General features: G+C 46.1%; 1 protein-coding gene across 2 annotated transcripts in view; it reads right to left on the bottom strand.

Annotated features, from left to right (window-relative positions):
- Positions 1–15,084, bottom strand: part of p2rx1 (purinergic receptor P2X, ligand-gated ion channel, 1) — a 96,139-nt gene extending 81,055 nt beyond the window's left edge. The window contains exons 1-2 of one of the 2 annotated variants that reach the window (XM_078225963.1): positions 14,866–15,080; positions 7,924–7,959 (exon numbers count right to left, since the gene is read on the bottom strand). In XM_078225963.1, coding sequence (XP_078082089.1) covers positions 7,924–7,959; positions 14,866–15,005 — 176 coding nt within the window. In that variant the 5' untranslated portion in view covers positions 15,006–15,080. Of the gene's footprint in view, positions 1–7,923; positions 7,960–14,865 lie in introns of both variants that reach the window. The other variant, XM_078225964.1, reaches the window with a different exon arrangement.
- Between the last annotated feature and the right edge of the window lie 939 nt (positions 15,085–16,023).

Below are 16,023 nucleotides of genomic sequence, written 5' to 3'. Positions count from 1 at the left end.
TCTTCTCCGTCCTCCACACGATTCACTTTTCCACTTATCTTTGTGTCGTCTGCAAACTTCGTTACCCTACACTCCGTCCCCTCCTCCAGATCATCTATATAAATGGTAAATAGTTGCGGCCCGAGTACCGATCCCTGCGGCACGCCACTAGTTACCTTCCTCCAACCGGAAAAACACCCATTTATTCCGACTCTTTGCTTCCTGTCGGATAGCCAGTCCCCAATCCACTTTAACACACTACCCCCAACTCCGTGTGCCCTAATCTTCTTCAGTAGCCTTTTATGGGGCACCTTATCAAACGCCTTTTGGAAATCCAAAAACACCGCATCCACCGGTTCTCCTCCATCAACCGCCCTAGTCACATCTTCATAAAAATCCAACATGTTCGTCAAGCACGACTTTCCCCTCATATTTATTATGAGGAGAGACTGAGCAGATTGGGTTTGTACTCGTTGGAATTTAGAAGGCTGAGGGGGGATCTTATAGAGACCTATAAGATAATGAAAGGGCTGGATAGGGTAGAGGTGGAGAGATTCTTTCCACTTAGAAAGGAAACTAGAACTAGAGGGCACAGCCTCAAAATAAAGGGAAGTCAGTTTAGGACAGAGTTGAGGAGGAACTTCTTCTCTCAGAGGGTGGTGAATTTCTGGAATTCTCTGCCCATTGAAGTGGTGGAGGCTACCTCGTTGAATATGTTTAAATCACGGATAGATGGATTCCTGATCGGTAAGGGAATTAGGGGTTATGGGGATCAGGCGGGTAAGTGGAACTGATCCACTTCAGATCAGCCATGATCTTATTGAATGGCGGGGCAGGCTCGAGGGGCTAGATGGCCTACTCCTGCTCTTATTTCTTATCTTCTTATGTTCAGCACTATTCATGACTCCTCAGATACTGAAGCAGTCCATGTCCAAATGCAGCAAGACTTGGGTAACATTTAGGCTCAGGCTGATAAGTAGCAAGCAAGATTCATGCCACACAAGTGCCAGGCAATGACCATCTCCAATAGAGAGAATCTAACTATATCCCTTTGACAGTCAATGGCAATACCATCACTGAATTCCCCACTTTCAACATTCTGGTGGTTATCATTGACCAGAAACTGAACTGCACTAGCTGTATGACTACTGTAGCTGCAAGAGCAGGTCGGGAACCTGTGGTGAATTACTCACCTCCTGACTCCCCAAAGCCTGTTTACAATCTACAAGGAGTGTGATGGAATACTCACCACTTGCCTGGATGAGTGAAACTTCAGCAAAACTCAAAGCGTTCACCCAATCAGACCAAGCAGCCCGCTTGACTGACACGTCATTCAATAATCAACCCCTCCACCATCAATGCACAGTGGCAGCAGTGGGCACCATCTATAAGATGCACAGCAGCAACTCACTTAGGCTCTTTCAACAGCACCTTCCAAAGTCGCAATCTCTACCATCTAGAAGGACAAGGGCAGCAGACACATGGACACACCACCCCCTGGAAGTTATCCTCCAAGTCACTCGCCATCCTGACTTGGAAATATGTCGCCATTCCTTCATTATCACTGAGTCAAAATCCTGGAACTCCCTCCCTAACAGAACTGTGGGTGTACCTAGACCTCGGGGACTGCAGCGGTTCAAGAAGGCAGCTCACTACCACCTTCTGAAGGGCAATTAGGGATGGGCAATAAATGCTGGCCTAGCCAGCAACATCCTATCACCAGGAATGCATTTTAAAACGTCCTGAGCTTAAAGTGCACACGAATTGCATTACTGCTGATTTGGTGTCATGTACAGCAGCTAAAATGCCAGCTCACTGCTGCCTAGAACAGAATGCCTGGTATAGTGTCACCCCTCTCAATACCATCCATCAGAATTGGTGTCATTAATCAATTAAATTGTACCTGCACAGGGTCAGATATTACAATCAAAGCTAAAGCTAAAGGAGCTGGTGTTCTTTGCTTAGGCATGTCCTGCCAGTTTAGAAGCTTTTTGAGAAGGGTAAAGAAGGGTAAAAAAATGCCAGTTTCCTGCATTAACAGCATATTGCACCCTATAGATACGCATTGTGCAAGTCTAGCATGCCAGCTCCTACCTGAAGGACAAGGAATCTCAGCACAGGAAATTGGGGGCTGGTATCATTTGAACTAGTTCTCAACCAAGTCATTTCTTTGTTCTACAGCGTACTTGGTGAATGATACGTCAGTACCATACATCGCAGGAGTCTGCTACCCTTTATTGTGTGGACAATGGAGCCTCTCTCACATGCACTGCTCCATACTGTGGGGGCATTCATTGAGTAAAGAATGAATAGGCACTCGTGGTATCTTTTCATTCACAATTATACAAACAAGCAATGATTGGGCTTGACGTTCCTGTGTTCTTTGTGTATGAAGCTCCGAGTGCCAGACTTATAATTAACTCAAGAATTGCTCTTTATGATATACCCTATGTAATGTTCATAGAATCATAAAAGTCCTACAGTGCAGAGAGAGCCATTTGGCACATTGAGCCTGCATCGATAAGAATCCCACCCAGGCCCAATCCTCATAACACAATGTATTTAGGTTAGGTTCATTGGCCATGCTAAATTCTCCCTCACTGTACCTGAACAGGTGCCCGAGTGTGGCAACTAGGGGACTTTCTCGGTAACTTCACTGCAGTATGAATGTAAGCCTACTTGTCCCTAATAAATAAACATTATTTACCCTGCTAATCCCCCTGACACTATGGGGCAATTGAGCATGGCCAATCAACCTAACATTAGCTATAACAGTCATCCAGACTGAAAATACTGATTGAAAGACAGATGCAAAACTTCATTTGAAAAATATAAAGTGAAGTGCAAGCTGATAGAGTGATTTAAATTTTATTTATTAGTCACAAGTAGGCTTACATTAACACTGCAATGAAGTTACTGTGAAATCCCCAAGTCGCCACACTCCGACGCCTGTTTAGGTACACTGAGGGAGAATTTAGCATGGCCAATGTACCTAACCAGCACGTCTTTCAGACTGTGGGAGGAAACCGGAGCACCCGGAGGAAACCCATGCAGACACAGGGAGAACATGCAAACTCCACACAGACAGTGACCCAAGCCGGGAATTGAACTCAGGTCCCTGGCACCGTGGGGCAGCAGTGCTAACCACTGTGCCACCGTGCCACCCACTATTTACACAGAACTGTTCACAACTCAGGATGTCTGAAAGCACTTTATGGTCAATCGAGTACAATTGAAATGTGGTCATTGTTATAATGTTGGGAAAATATCGGGGTACTGAGAACAAACAGCTGTCAATACATAGAATCCAGTGTGCATTTTGGATCTATGACCCTGTGTTGCTCAGGTTGATGTGGTCAGTAATATGGTCAGTACAAGACAGAAAAAGTCAGAGTGCGAGAGTAACAACTAATAACATTTACAGCATGTGGAACTGGTGAAGAGGAGTAAGTAACATCAACACACTCACGCGCGCACACTCGCGTGCGCACACTCGCACGCGCACACTCGCGTGCGCACACTCGCGCCGCACACTCGCATGCGCACACTCGTGCCGCACACTCGCGCGTGCACACTCGCGTGCGCACACTCGCATGCGCACACTCGCGCCGCACACTCGCGCGCGCACACTCGCACACAAACCCGCACACACACTCGCACACACACTCGCACACACACTCGCACACACACGCACACTTACTCACTTACTTACTCACACACGCACTCACTCACTCACGCACTCATAGCACTAACTCCAACAACACTCAAGAAGCTTGATACCATCTAGGACAATGCAGCCCGCTTAATTGATATTCCTTCCACAGACATCCACTCCCTCCACCACCAACACTCAGTGGCAGCAGTGTGTATCATCTACAAGATGCACTGCAGGAACTCACCAAGGTTCCTTATAGCTGCAGGGTGGCACAGTAGGTAGTACTGCTGCCTCACAGTGCCAGGAACCGGGTTCAATGCTCGGGTCACTGTCTATGTGGACTTTGCACATTCTCCCTGTATCTGCGTGTGTTTCCTCCGGGTGCTCCGGTTTCCTCTCAGTCCGAAAGATGTGCTGGTTAGGTCCATTGGCCATGCTAAATTCTCCCTCGGTGTAGCTGAACATGCGTCGGAGTGTGGCAACTAGGGGATTTTCACAGTAACTTCATTGCAGTGTTAATGTAAGCCTACTTGTGACACTAATAAATAAATACATGAAATAAATAAATAGTCAGCACCTTCCAAACCCACAACAACTACCATTTAGAGGGACAAGGGTAGCAGACACATGGGAACACCACCACCTGGAGGTTCCCATCTAAGCCACATATTATCCTGACTTGGAAATATAATCACCACTTCATCACTGTCACTGGGCTGAAATCCTGGAACTCCCTCCCTAACAGCACTGTGGGTGTACCTACACCTCAGGACTGCAGTGGTTCAAGAAGGCAGCTCACCGCCGCCTTCTCAAGGGCAACTAGGGATGGGCAATAAATGCCGGCCAAGCCAGTGACACCCACATCCCATGAATGAATAAAAAAAAATCCACAGTGACACAATACACGCATACACAAACACGCATTTATGCCTACACAACATATACACAAATTCGCACATACACAACACACAGTCACACAACACGCACACACATACTCACATTCTCGCACACATTTGTGCAGACAGAACATATACTCACAAAACAAACATACACTCAATCAAACACTTACAAACAAAACATACACAAATATGAGACTCAAATACAAAACACACACATACACAGAAGTTTCGGTGTGATAACTCCTTGGCTCTCTGACAAGTCTTTGGTTCAGCCTTGGGAAATGTTCTTGAGCTGAATTTGGAATGCATGGTTTGGGCAAGTGCAGTGTGTTAGAACTCAAATAGCCAGTCAGTGAAGAATAAAAATGACACATTGGCTGAAAATTTCCCATCCTGCCTGATGTGGGAGTCATACCAGGCAAGACAGAAAATACGACGGACCACTTAAAGCTCCCTTGAGCTTGGATGGGAATTTCTGGTCTTGGGGTGCACGTGGCCGGAAAATCCCACCCATAATCTCTGTACACAGACAGGATTTTACTTGCTAATTGACACATTACACACCATACACGTCTAAATCCAAAAGCCACATTTCAGTCAGTTCCTATACGTGTGAGCACAGATCAATCCCCCCACCCCAAACTGAATGCAATTAAATAGCCAATAAATACAAAATAAATATTTTGCTGCTAATTCCTTCGGCTGCATCAACATTATCCAGTCAGCTTCTAGTAATTCCCATTCAGTTTTTTGTTACAATGATTCTAAGTAAAGCTGCAGAGCAAATTTGTTCCAGTAAAATTCTTGCTTCATGTTGTTTATAAAATGGATGTAGTCAGCCAGGTTGGGACTGGATGATCCCAGTGGCAGGCAAGGCCAGAATATCCCACCATAAGAAACAATATACATGTTTATGTGTCCATATCTATGTTCCCTGGTTTTGTTTACATCTCTGTCACATCTGTGCGTGAGTGAGTAAGTAAGTAAGTTTCTCATTAAGTGAGAAGGTGTACCTCATACTTATAGGAATATGAGTTAAATTGAGATAGTAAGTGGTTAACGTTAGCTTTTCCAGGTATGATCGTGTTTGCAGGAGAATCAAGGTACAACAGGGCATGATGTGAATTACTACTGAGGTCTCTCCAAACGGGGAAAGTTAAGAGCCCTCATTGTACAGATCTTGCCAGCAGTGTATCATCGAATCATAGAATCCCGACAGTGCAAGAGGAGGCCATTCAGCCCATCGAGCCTGCACCAACAACAACCCCACCCAGACTCTATGCCCACAACCCAATGTATTTACCCTGCCAATTCCCTGAGACTAAGGGGCAATTTTGCATGGCCAAGGGGCGGCACGGTAGCACAGTGGTTGGCACTGCTGCTTCACAGCTCCAGGGTCCCGGGTTCGATTCCCGGCTCGGGTCACTGTCTGTGTGGAGTTTGCACATTCTCCTCGTGTCTGCGTGGGTTTCCTCCGGGTGCTCCGGTTTCCTCCCACAGTCCAAAGATGTGCGGGTTAGGTTGATTGGCCAGGTTAAAAATTGCCCCTTGGACTCCTGAGATGCATAGGTTGGAGGGATTAGCGGGTAAAATATGTGGGGGTAGGGCCTGGGTGGGATTGTGGTCGGTGCAGACTCGATGGGCCGAATGGCCTCCTTCTGCACTGTAGGGATTCTATTCTATGAAACCTGTACATCTTTAGAGTCTGGGAGCAAACCGGAGCACATGGAGGAAACCCACACAGACACGGGGAGAACATGCAAACTCCGCGCAGTCACCCGAGGACAGAATTGAACCCGGGTCCCTGGCGCTGAGAGGCAGCAGTGCTAACCACTGTGCCACCATGATATGTCAAACATGTGTGTGTTAGATATTACTAATATTCACACAGGGTTTCTATTCCAAAACAGGGAGCTGCTGGATTGGCCTCCTATGTTTTTGTAATGGTTACTCGAGGTCAAACTCATAAAAAGATAAAGGACAAACCTTTATTCTTCCATGCGAGCTGAATGGGTCCTGTCAGTTTCCTGTCAACAGGAAGTTGACTAGAGGGCCAGTTACTATGCTGTTAGCAACAGTGGAAAGCTCCATCTGAAAGCTGCAGCATGGAGGAAGTTGCAACTTCAAAGTCTGAGAACTTTTTTCATTAATAGTTCAAGTCCTAAAGCTATCATCCAAACTAAAGTGAGTGACGTTGGCTGGATACTGAAAACTGTGTCTACTAGGGATCGGCCACTCTGTAAAGTGATTTGCTTATTCTGCTATTCATAGAATCATAGAAACCCTACAGTGCAGAAGGAGGCCATTCGGCCCATCGAGTCTGCACCGACAACAATCCCACCCAGGCCCTATCCCCATAACCCCATGCATTTACCCTAGCTAAACTCCCTGCTACTAAGGGACAATTTAGCACAACTAATCCACCTAACCCGCACATACTTGGACATATTGTTCAACATTATTATTGGACAACAAATTCATGGCCTGAATTTTTGGGATGGCATGGATATTGGTAGGTAGGCAGATAGGAGGGAGATTGGGAGGTGTCCAGTCCCTGAGGGGAAGGTGTCCCCAGTCAGAAGGGGTTTCTGATGGAGCCAACCCCAACCACCCCCCACCCCCACCTTCCCACCCAAGAATTGAGATTTAAAATGTTTCTATTCCCCCCCCCCCCCCCCCGCCCCCCCCTCACTGATCTATCCATCACCCACCAGCCTAAGAATTGGGGCTGGCAGAAAAAGGCCTGTGAATGGCCACTTAGGGGCCTTAACTCAGGCAAAACAAAGGCGGGCTTCCTGTCTGAGGCCCTGCCTGTCCCTCATTGAAATCATGACCAGGTTGGGATGGGTGGGATCGCGGAGGGAACCTTGTCCACACAATTTCATGTTCCCCTCCTGCCTCAAAACCAGGGGAGGATGGTAAAATTCAGGCCCGTGTTGGTGAATCGGCATGGAATTCCTGATGCCATGTTAGCAAACTGAATTCTTACACATTGTATAACAAACCTCTAACTTTGCCAAATGCATATGTACCTCAGCCCATCCAACAAGCACTGGCCCCTGGAGTATGATCGCAGTTACATGTTACCCAATGCTGCAACCTCTCTCCAGCGATCAAACGGAAAACATACTGACAGGAAGTGAAGATAAATGTTCTTGAGTCCTCCTGGCCTTCAGATAGCGAAAGAATATCTAACACCATCAGATTATTTGGCTTAAGCTGCAAACCACATATTTAGGTTTAGAAAAGTGAAAATGAACAGTAAGCAGGACATAACTTGATTGCTGAACTTAACTGAGACCTCCAAAGGTGCGATAACGCAACACTTCACCAACACTTGTACTCAAACACTTACACAAACATTGCAGCAAAAAGTGAAGTTTTATCTACCTTCCTCTCCCGGGTGCCTCAGGTGTCCCAATTTTGCTGAATTCCGATGAGGTAAAAATAGATTGAGAGTTAAACCTAGGTTACCTTCAAGGTTCAAACCAGAGCATCAAAGGAAATCAAAAAGATTGTCTTAACCCATCGGCTTTGGAAACAGAGGCTTCCTGCTGACATAGAAATGCATGGTTTTCTGAATGAGCAAGCTTGCTTTCTACCCACACCTGAAGTTAACTATTTGTAACTACTGGATATCTTCGTATTGTTTGCTTGTGTGAGCTGGCAAACAAAGTCACAAATCAATTGCATTAAAGTATAAAGAATACTTTATACTTCACTTTACGAGGTCCCACTCCCTGTGTGGAGGGGAGCACCAGTTTTAAGAATCAACCTTGTCATGACATACTTTGTATATCAAGACTTGAAATATGGCTGAAAAAAGGCACATGCATTCAAAGTTTTTGTCTTAGAACATAGAACAGTACAGCACAGAACAGGCCCTTCGGCCCACGATGTTGTGCCGAGCGTCTTGTACTCATCAGGCCAATTTGAAAGAATACTTATAGCTTGTTGTTCCCATTGTTGTTGTTATAAATAGAATCCCAACAGTACAGAAGGAGGCGATTCGGTCCATCGAGCCTGCACTGACCACGATCCCACCCAGTCTCTATTCCCATAACCCTACATATTTCCCCTGCTAATCCCCCTGACACCAGGGTCAATGTAGCATGGCCAATCCACCTAACCCATACATCTTTGGAGTGAGGGAGGAAACCAGAGCACCCAGAGGAAACCCATGCTGACACAGGGAGAACATGCAAACTCCACACAGACAGTGACCCAAGGCAGGAATTGAACCCAGTTCCCTGGCACTGTGAGTCAGCAGTGCTAACCACTGTGCCGCCTGTTTACCTTTATATTTGATATTCTTGCAAACTCTCTTGATGAGTGCAAGATGAAAAGCTTTGACAATACTCAAATTCTGTACAATTAGAATTGTACAGAATTGAATTTTACAGAAGTGCCGTTCTGCCCCATTATCTCTCTATACTAGCTCTTTGAAAGAGCTGTCCAATTTAATTCTACACTCCAGCCCTCAGGACCATAACTGCACAACCCTTTTATTATTCTAGAGTTTATTTTTATGATTGTTTATAACTCTTACATAAGCTATGATTACTTGTTTTATTTGTATCATTATCACAATTTACCAGCTGTTAACGTGATGACTTTTTCAATTCATTCACGGGATGTGAGTGTCACTGGCTGGGCCAACATTTGTTGCCTATTCCTAATTTCCCTTGAGAAGGTGGGGGTGAATTGGGCGAACTGCCTTCTTGAATCACTGCAGTACATGTGGTGTAGGTACTGCCACAGTGCTGTTAGGCAGTGTATTCCAAGGTTTTGACCCAGTGATAATGAAGGAAGTGTCCAAAGGTGTGTAAGTTATGGGGTTTAGTAGGATAAATGTGTGAGGTGATGGGGAGAGGGCTGGGGAGAGGGCTCGAGTAAGATGCTCCGCCGGAGTGTTGGTGCAGACTTGATGGGCCGAACGGTCTCCTCCTGCACTGTAGTGATTCTTTTCTATTCTAAGGATCAGCAATATATTTCAAGTCAGGATGGTGAGTGGCTTGGAGGGGAAATCTAGGTGGTGGTGTTCCCAGGTACCTGCTACTCTTGTCCTTCAAGATGGTAGTGATCATAAGTTTAAAATGTATTCCAAAAGTACCAAATAGAATAGATGAAATGAAATCATGTACAGAATATTCTGTTTGTACTTTGTCCACCTATGGCTAATCTGACCAAAGTTGCTGTGGTTCACTGATACAATGGTTAAAGAGGTGGTGATACCCCAGAAAATAATGTCCACTGCATTACACAGAGGAATTGCCCCATCTACTCCTCTGTGTGAATGGCCTAGCAACCTTGAGCTCAAACCCAACCATGACAAGTTGCAAAATTGATCTCAATAAATCTCTGAATTTGTGAGTTTGACCACAGCCACAAAAAATGCAAATAACTAGTGCCCTTCAGAGATGGAAACCTGCTTCACTTATGCTCATGTATTTGATTTTTTTATACCTTCAAGATAACTAGTGCCCACATTCCAAGCATAAAAATAGATAAACTTAGTGTAGGTACTGCACAGGGGGAGACCATTCAGCCCATTGAGTCCAAGTGAGCTTTCGGTAGGTCAGTCCAGCCAATCCCATTCACTCACTCTATCCTTATAACCCTTTCGTTTATTTTAGTCAAGCGCCCAGCCAATTTCCTTCTGAAATCATTGACTGTTTCCACTTCCACCCTCGTGGGCAGCAAAGTTCAGGTCATTACCACTCGCTGGGTAACAGTTTTGTCACATCCTCCCCTGCATCCCCTTACCAGCTGGTGCCAGCTGAAATTGGCTTCACGTCCTGCGGGTTTGTGCCAACTCGAAACCCATCCGCCACTCGATGTGTGGAAGCACGGTCTGACCCTGGGAGAGTGCTCCAGGTTTGACACTCGTGGCCTGAGACAGCCAGGGGCACGTTACAGATGTCATCAGAAAGTGAAAATGCCCCATTTTAATAACCAGTTTAGCTGAGCTTTGGAGTTTTGATTTCATGACCCTCCTCTGACCCTGCCACCCCACCTGCTTTCCCTGTTGACCTGTTCCCTGATTATCGTGAATGGTAAGACAGGGGCCCTCCACATCTCCAGTGTCCCTCATGAGGCTTTTGATGAGTTTCCACATGCAAAGCTCCGAATTAGGTAGAAAGCACGTGAGCAATTGGAAATTTCATAGAATCCTACAGTGTAGAAGGAGGTCATTCGGCCCATCGAGTTTGCGCCGACCACAATCCTAGTCAGGCCCTATTTTCATAACCCCATGCATTTACCCTGCTAGTCCCCCTTAAACTAAAGGGCAATTTAGAATGGCCAATCCACCTAACCCGCACATCTTTGGACTGTGGGAGGAAACCGGAGCACCCGGAGGAAACCCAGGGGGAGAATGCGCAAACTCCACACACTGACCCAAGCCGGGAATCGAACCCCAGTCCCTGGCACTGTGAGGCAGCAGTGCTAACCACTGTGCTACCGTGCTGCACAATTTGGCACAAAGGTGAGGGCAGGAGAGGAGTACAGGCCTGGTTGTTCTGGCAATGGGCTTATTCACGGAATGTTAGCTTGGGCCTTCTTTCTTCAGCCGCTGCCTGACCTGCTGAGTGTTTTCCGATGCGATACACGAGAGGTTCATTTTGCTGAGCTGGTGGGAATCAGCAGACTTGTACAGGGGTTCTCACTGCCTCTACCTACAAGCCTATGAAAGCACTCCAAAGATTGCAAGCTTGTGGTTAACAGTAAGAAGTGAAGTATAATCAAAGGTAAGGATGCGCTAGGTATTTGGATCAACCATGCAAACATACTGACGGGTGTAAGATGAACATGTGGGAAATGACATGGCGATTATATGGGTAAAACCATACCAGTCGCAATAAGTGACTGAGGCTATGCTGAAACTCTACAATACACTGACCATACCACCATTGCAACTGTGCAAGGTCCTGATTGGAACGTGCAGCTTCTGAGAAGAGCGGTCTGTACGGTTTTAGAGGTCATTACCTACTGGAATAGGTTCAGAGACTCAGGGTAGACATTCATAGTGGGCAGTACCTGGCAAAAAATGGTTCAGCCACCTTTTAGGACCAGCGATTGATAGCTGTAGGGACATGGTGGTAATGTCACTGCGCTAATAATCTAGAGGCCCTGAGAACCTGGCATTCAAATCTCACCATGACAACTGGTGGAATTTAAAAGTATGTTCAAGGCTGAGATAGACAGATTTTTAATCAGTAAGGGAATCGAGGGTTATGGAGAAAAGGTGGAGTTGAGGATTATCAGATCAGTCAGCATCTCGGGTGGCACGGTGGCACAATGGTAGCACTGCTGCCTCACAGTGCCAGGGACCCGGGTCCGATTACCGGCTTGGGTCACTGATTGTGTGGAGTTTGCGCGTTCTCCCCATGTATGCGTGGGTTTCCTCAGAATGCTCCGGTTTCCTCCCACAGTTCAAAGGTGTCTGGGATAGGTGGATTGGCCATGGTAAATTGCCGCTTAGGACTAGCTAGGGTAAATGCATGGGGTTATGGGGATAGGGTCTGGGTGGGATTGTGGTCAGTGCAGACTCGATGGGTCGAATGGCCTCCTTCGCATTGTAGGGTTCTATAATTCTCTGATTCTATCTCATGGAATGACGGAGCAAACTCAATGGGCTGAATGGCCTACTTCTGCTCTTATGGTCTTAAGTTCAATTAATAAAATCTGGAATGAAAAACTAGTCATAGCAGTAGCGGCCATGAAATTTGCCATCCTTACCTGGACTGGCCCACAATAATATGGTCTAAAACAGTGGTTCCCAACCTTTTATACATCATGACACACCTCTATACTATAAGAACATTCTGAGTCACACCTCCGACTTTCTCTGTTCCCTGACTGGGAACTTCATTTTTAACTTGTCCCTGTCATCTTGCCTGTTTTTTCTTAACCTCTCCCTGTCTGTCTCGCTTCTCCCATGGTTTGTGCATTCTTTTTGAGTTTTTGCTTTTTGTGTGGGCCCATAGGGACCTTTGTCTTCAGCCCCAAGATCCGTTGGTCAATGCGCATGGGCCTGACCAACATGAAATATCTAAACCGCGCATGTGTGACCCTACACCAGCTGGCACACACGCGGGAGGCCCGAGATTTATAGGTTCTTGCCGATGCCTGCCCCAGAGTTGGAGACCAAGGTTAGTTTTAGTTTAACTACATGAATTTTGAATCATCTGGAATCATTTTTTTCCCCCGCACATTTGGAGAGGTCCCCACGGCACTCATTGAGAACCATTGCTCTAGAAAGCCACTCAGTTCAAGGGCGATTAGGGATGGGAAATAAATGCTGGCCTTATCATTGACACCCACATCCCATAGATATTTTTTAAAAACTTCCATTTGGAACTGACCCAATAGCACTTGTTTTGTACACCGACAGAGATGAATTCTCTTGTATCTTCACAGCCCAGAGAGAAAGAGAAGCAGAGACCGCGTTGAAGGCATGGGTTAAAGGGCCAGAGATTATAGGATCAGATTATTGATTGATTTGGATCTGACACAGATCCTAGTGTGTGGTATCAGTCACTCACTCACTGCCCCTCAATTTCCTGTGTTCCAGGAACTGCTCCCAGCATTTCCTAAAATGCCTGACCACAGCGGAACCTTTGCAAAACTCATCCTTATATAAAGAAAGAGAGAGAAATAAACTTGATGGTAGGAGGAATGTCTGCACATTAAGGCTGATTGATGTCTGGGGTAATTTTCCAGGACGGTTGGTAAGGACGCAGGGTTTGAATAGACACTCAGATGAAGAAATGTGACATTCACCCTCATCATTAATCAGTACCCAAGTGTAATTCCAATGCTGGAGATTTTACTGACAGTTACAGGTCAGTCTGGGGCACTCTCATTGTTGACACTCTCATAGCGTCATAGAATCATCGATGTTTACAGCATGGAAAAAGGCCCTTCCGCCCAACTTGTCCATGCTGCCCCTTTTTTTTAAACCCCTAAGTTAGTCCCAATTGGCCGCATTTGGCCCATGTCCCTCTATACTCATCTTGCCCATGTAACTGTCTAAATGCTTTTTAAAAGTCAAAATTGTACCCGCCTCTACTATTGTCTCTGGCAGCTCATTCCAGACACTCACCACCCTCTGTGTGAAAGAATTGCCCCTCTGGACCCTTTTCTATCTCTCCCCTCTCACCTTAAACCAAGGCCTCTAGTTTTACACTCCCCTACCTTTGGGAAAAGATATTGACTATCCATAGAAACATAGAAAAACTACAGCACAAAACAGGCCCTTCAGCCCCACAAGTTGTGCTGAACATATCCCTACCTTCTAGGCCTACCTATAACCCTCCATCCTATTAAGTCCCATGTACTCATCCAGGAGTCTCTTAAAAGACCCTATTGAGTTTGCCTCCACCACCACTGACAGCAGCCGATTCCACTCGCCCACCACCCTCTGTGTGAAAAACTTCTCCTATAGCTGGGGAAAAGGAGATTATGATGCGATTAGGCAAGATTTAGGATGCATACGTTGGGGAAGGAAACTGCAGGGGATGGGCACAATTGAAATGTGGAGCTTGTTCAAGGAACAGCTACTGCGTGTCCTTGATAAGTATGTACCTGTCAGGCAGGGAGGAAGTGGTCGAGCGAGGGAACCGTGGTTTACTAAAGAAGCTGAATCTCTTGTGAAGAGGAAAAAGGAAGTGTATGTAAGGATGAGAAAACAAGATCCAGTTGGATCCATTGAGGGTTACAAGTTAGCAAAGAATGAGCTGAAAAAAGGACTTAGGAGAGCTAGAAGGGGACATGAGAAGTCCTTGGCGGGTCGGATCAAGGAAAACCCCAAGGCTTTTTACTCTTATGTGAGGAATAAAAGAATGACCAGGGTGAGGTTAGGGCCGGTCAAGGACAGTAGTGGGAACTTGTGCATAGAGTCAGAAGAGATAGGAGAGGCGATGAATGAATACTTTTCTTCAGTGTTCACCAAGGAGAGGGGCCATGTTTTTGAGGATGAGAGTGTGATACAGGCTGATAGGCTGGTCCAGCTAATCTATGCCCCTCATTATTTTATAGACCTCTATAAGATCATCCCTCAGCCTCCTGCTCTCCAGAGAAAAAAGTCCCAGGCTATCCTGGCACTCCTTATAACTCAAACCATCAAGTCCCTGTAGCATCCTAGTAAATCTTTTCTGCACTCTTTCTAGTGTTTTCTTTCTACACTCCCCTCGCAGTTTATAATGTGGCTGCAAAGGCAACTGGTTAAACTTTTCGCAACTTATGGCTCCAAAGCAGCCTGGTGATTGGCTAACGCTGCAAGCCTCACTTAGTGCACAAGAGTTAAGGGTTAAGCAAACTTTCTCTTACCCGATGATGTAGGCAAGGACTCCTAGTTGGATCAATCGAAAAGTTACTCCAATGTTTTTGTTTTTAACGATTACCATCCGAGGGGTGTCGTACTGAAACAAGAACCCAGAAACACTTGCGACCAACTTGTCCTTTTCCATCACCTTTGGAGAGCTTGACTCCACATAGACGGAGCAATGCAAACAGGTCCCTAATTCATCGCTGATAACTTGTTTAACCCTGATGGGTGGAGCCTATTGACATAGCTATTTCTATAGTAACAACCAGCATTTCCACTTATGGTTCGAGAGCATCTGGAACCTTACCACGTGTATGCAAAAAAAAAGATCGGAAGTAAATAAAATTTTAACTCTTAGTTAACTGCAGTGGCATCCTTGTACCAGAGAAAACCAAAATCAGCAGAGACTGGACATTGAGCTGTAAGTATCCAAGAGAATTCATTCAGAATCAATCACCCTGCATGACATGGACAAGGAAGACAAACTGGACTCTCAGGCTGACATGATTGGGCCAAATTGATGAATCCTTGATTTGGACCTTCATAGAATCCCTACGGTGAAGAAGAGGCCATTTGGCCCATCGAATCTGCAGCGACAACCATCCCACCCAGGCCCTATCCCCATAACCCCACGTATTTAACCTGCTAATCCCCCTGACACTATGGGGCAATTTAGCATGGCCAATCAACCTAACCTGCACATCTTTGACTGTGGGAGGAAACCAGAGCACCCAGAGGAAACCCATGCAGACACTAGGAGAACGTGCAAACTCCACACAGTCACCCGAGACCAGAATTGAACCCAAGTCCCTGGCACTGTGAGGCAGCATGCTAACCGCTGTGCCACTGTGCTGCTCTACAGATGCTTTGGGGAAGAGTTGGTGGTGGGAATCTGAAAGCTGCCTGCTGTGACAGGCACACAGAGGGGTCTGGGAGTCCTTCACCAGGTACATTAAACCCTCCACTTTAATGAAAGTGAGAGGGGTTATCCCATAATATGGTCTGAGCCACAATCAAATAAGAGAATGCCCCTGTGAAAAGGCACAGCTCAATATTGCATAACCTTTACAGGGGAGGTGGTGGAGTAGTGGAAATGTCACTGAACCCCTAATTCAGAGGCGCAGGCTGATGCTCTGGTGACACAGGTTTGAATCCCATCA

This window comes from Mustelus asterias, chromosome 12 (assembly GCF_964213995.1).
Source record: "Mustelus asterias chromosome 12, sMusAst1.hap1.1, whole genome shotgun sequence".
NCBI lineage: Eukaryota > Metazoa > Chordata > Chondrichthyes > Carcharhiniformes > Triakidae > Mustelus > Mustelus asterias.
The sequence above is the reverse complement of the archived record's forward strand: the minus strand, read 5'-3'. Positions and strand labels throughout refer to the sequence as shown.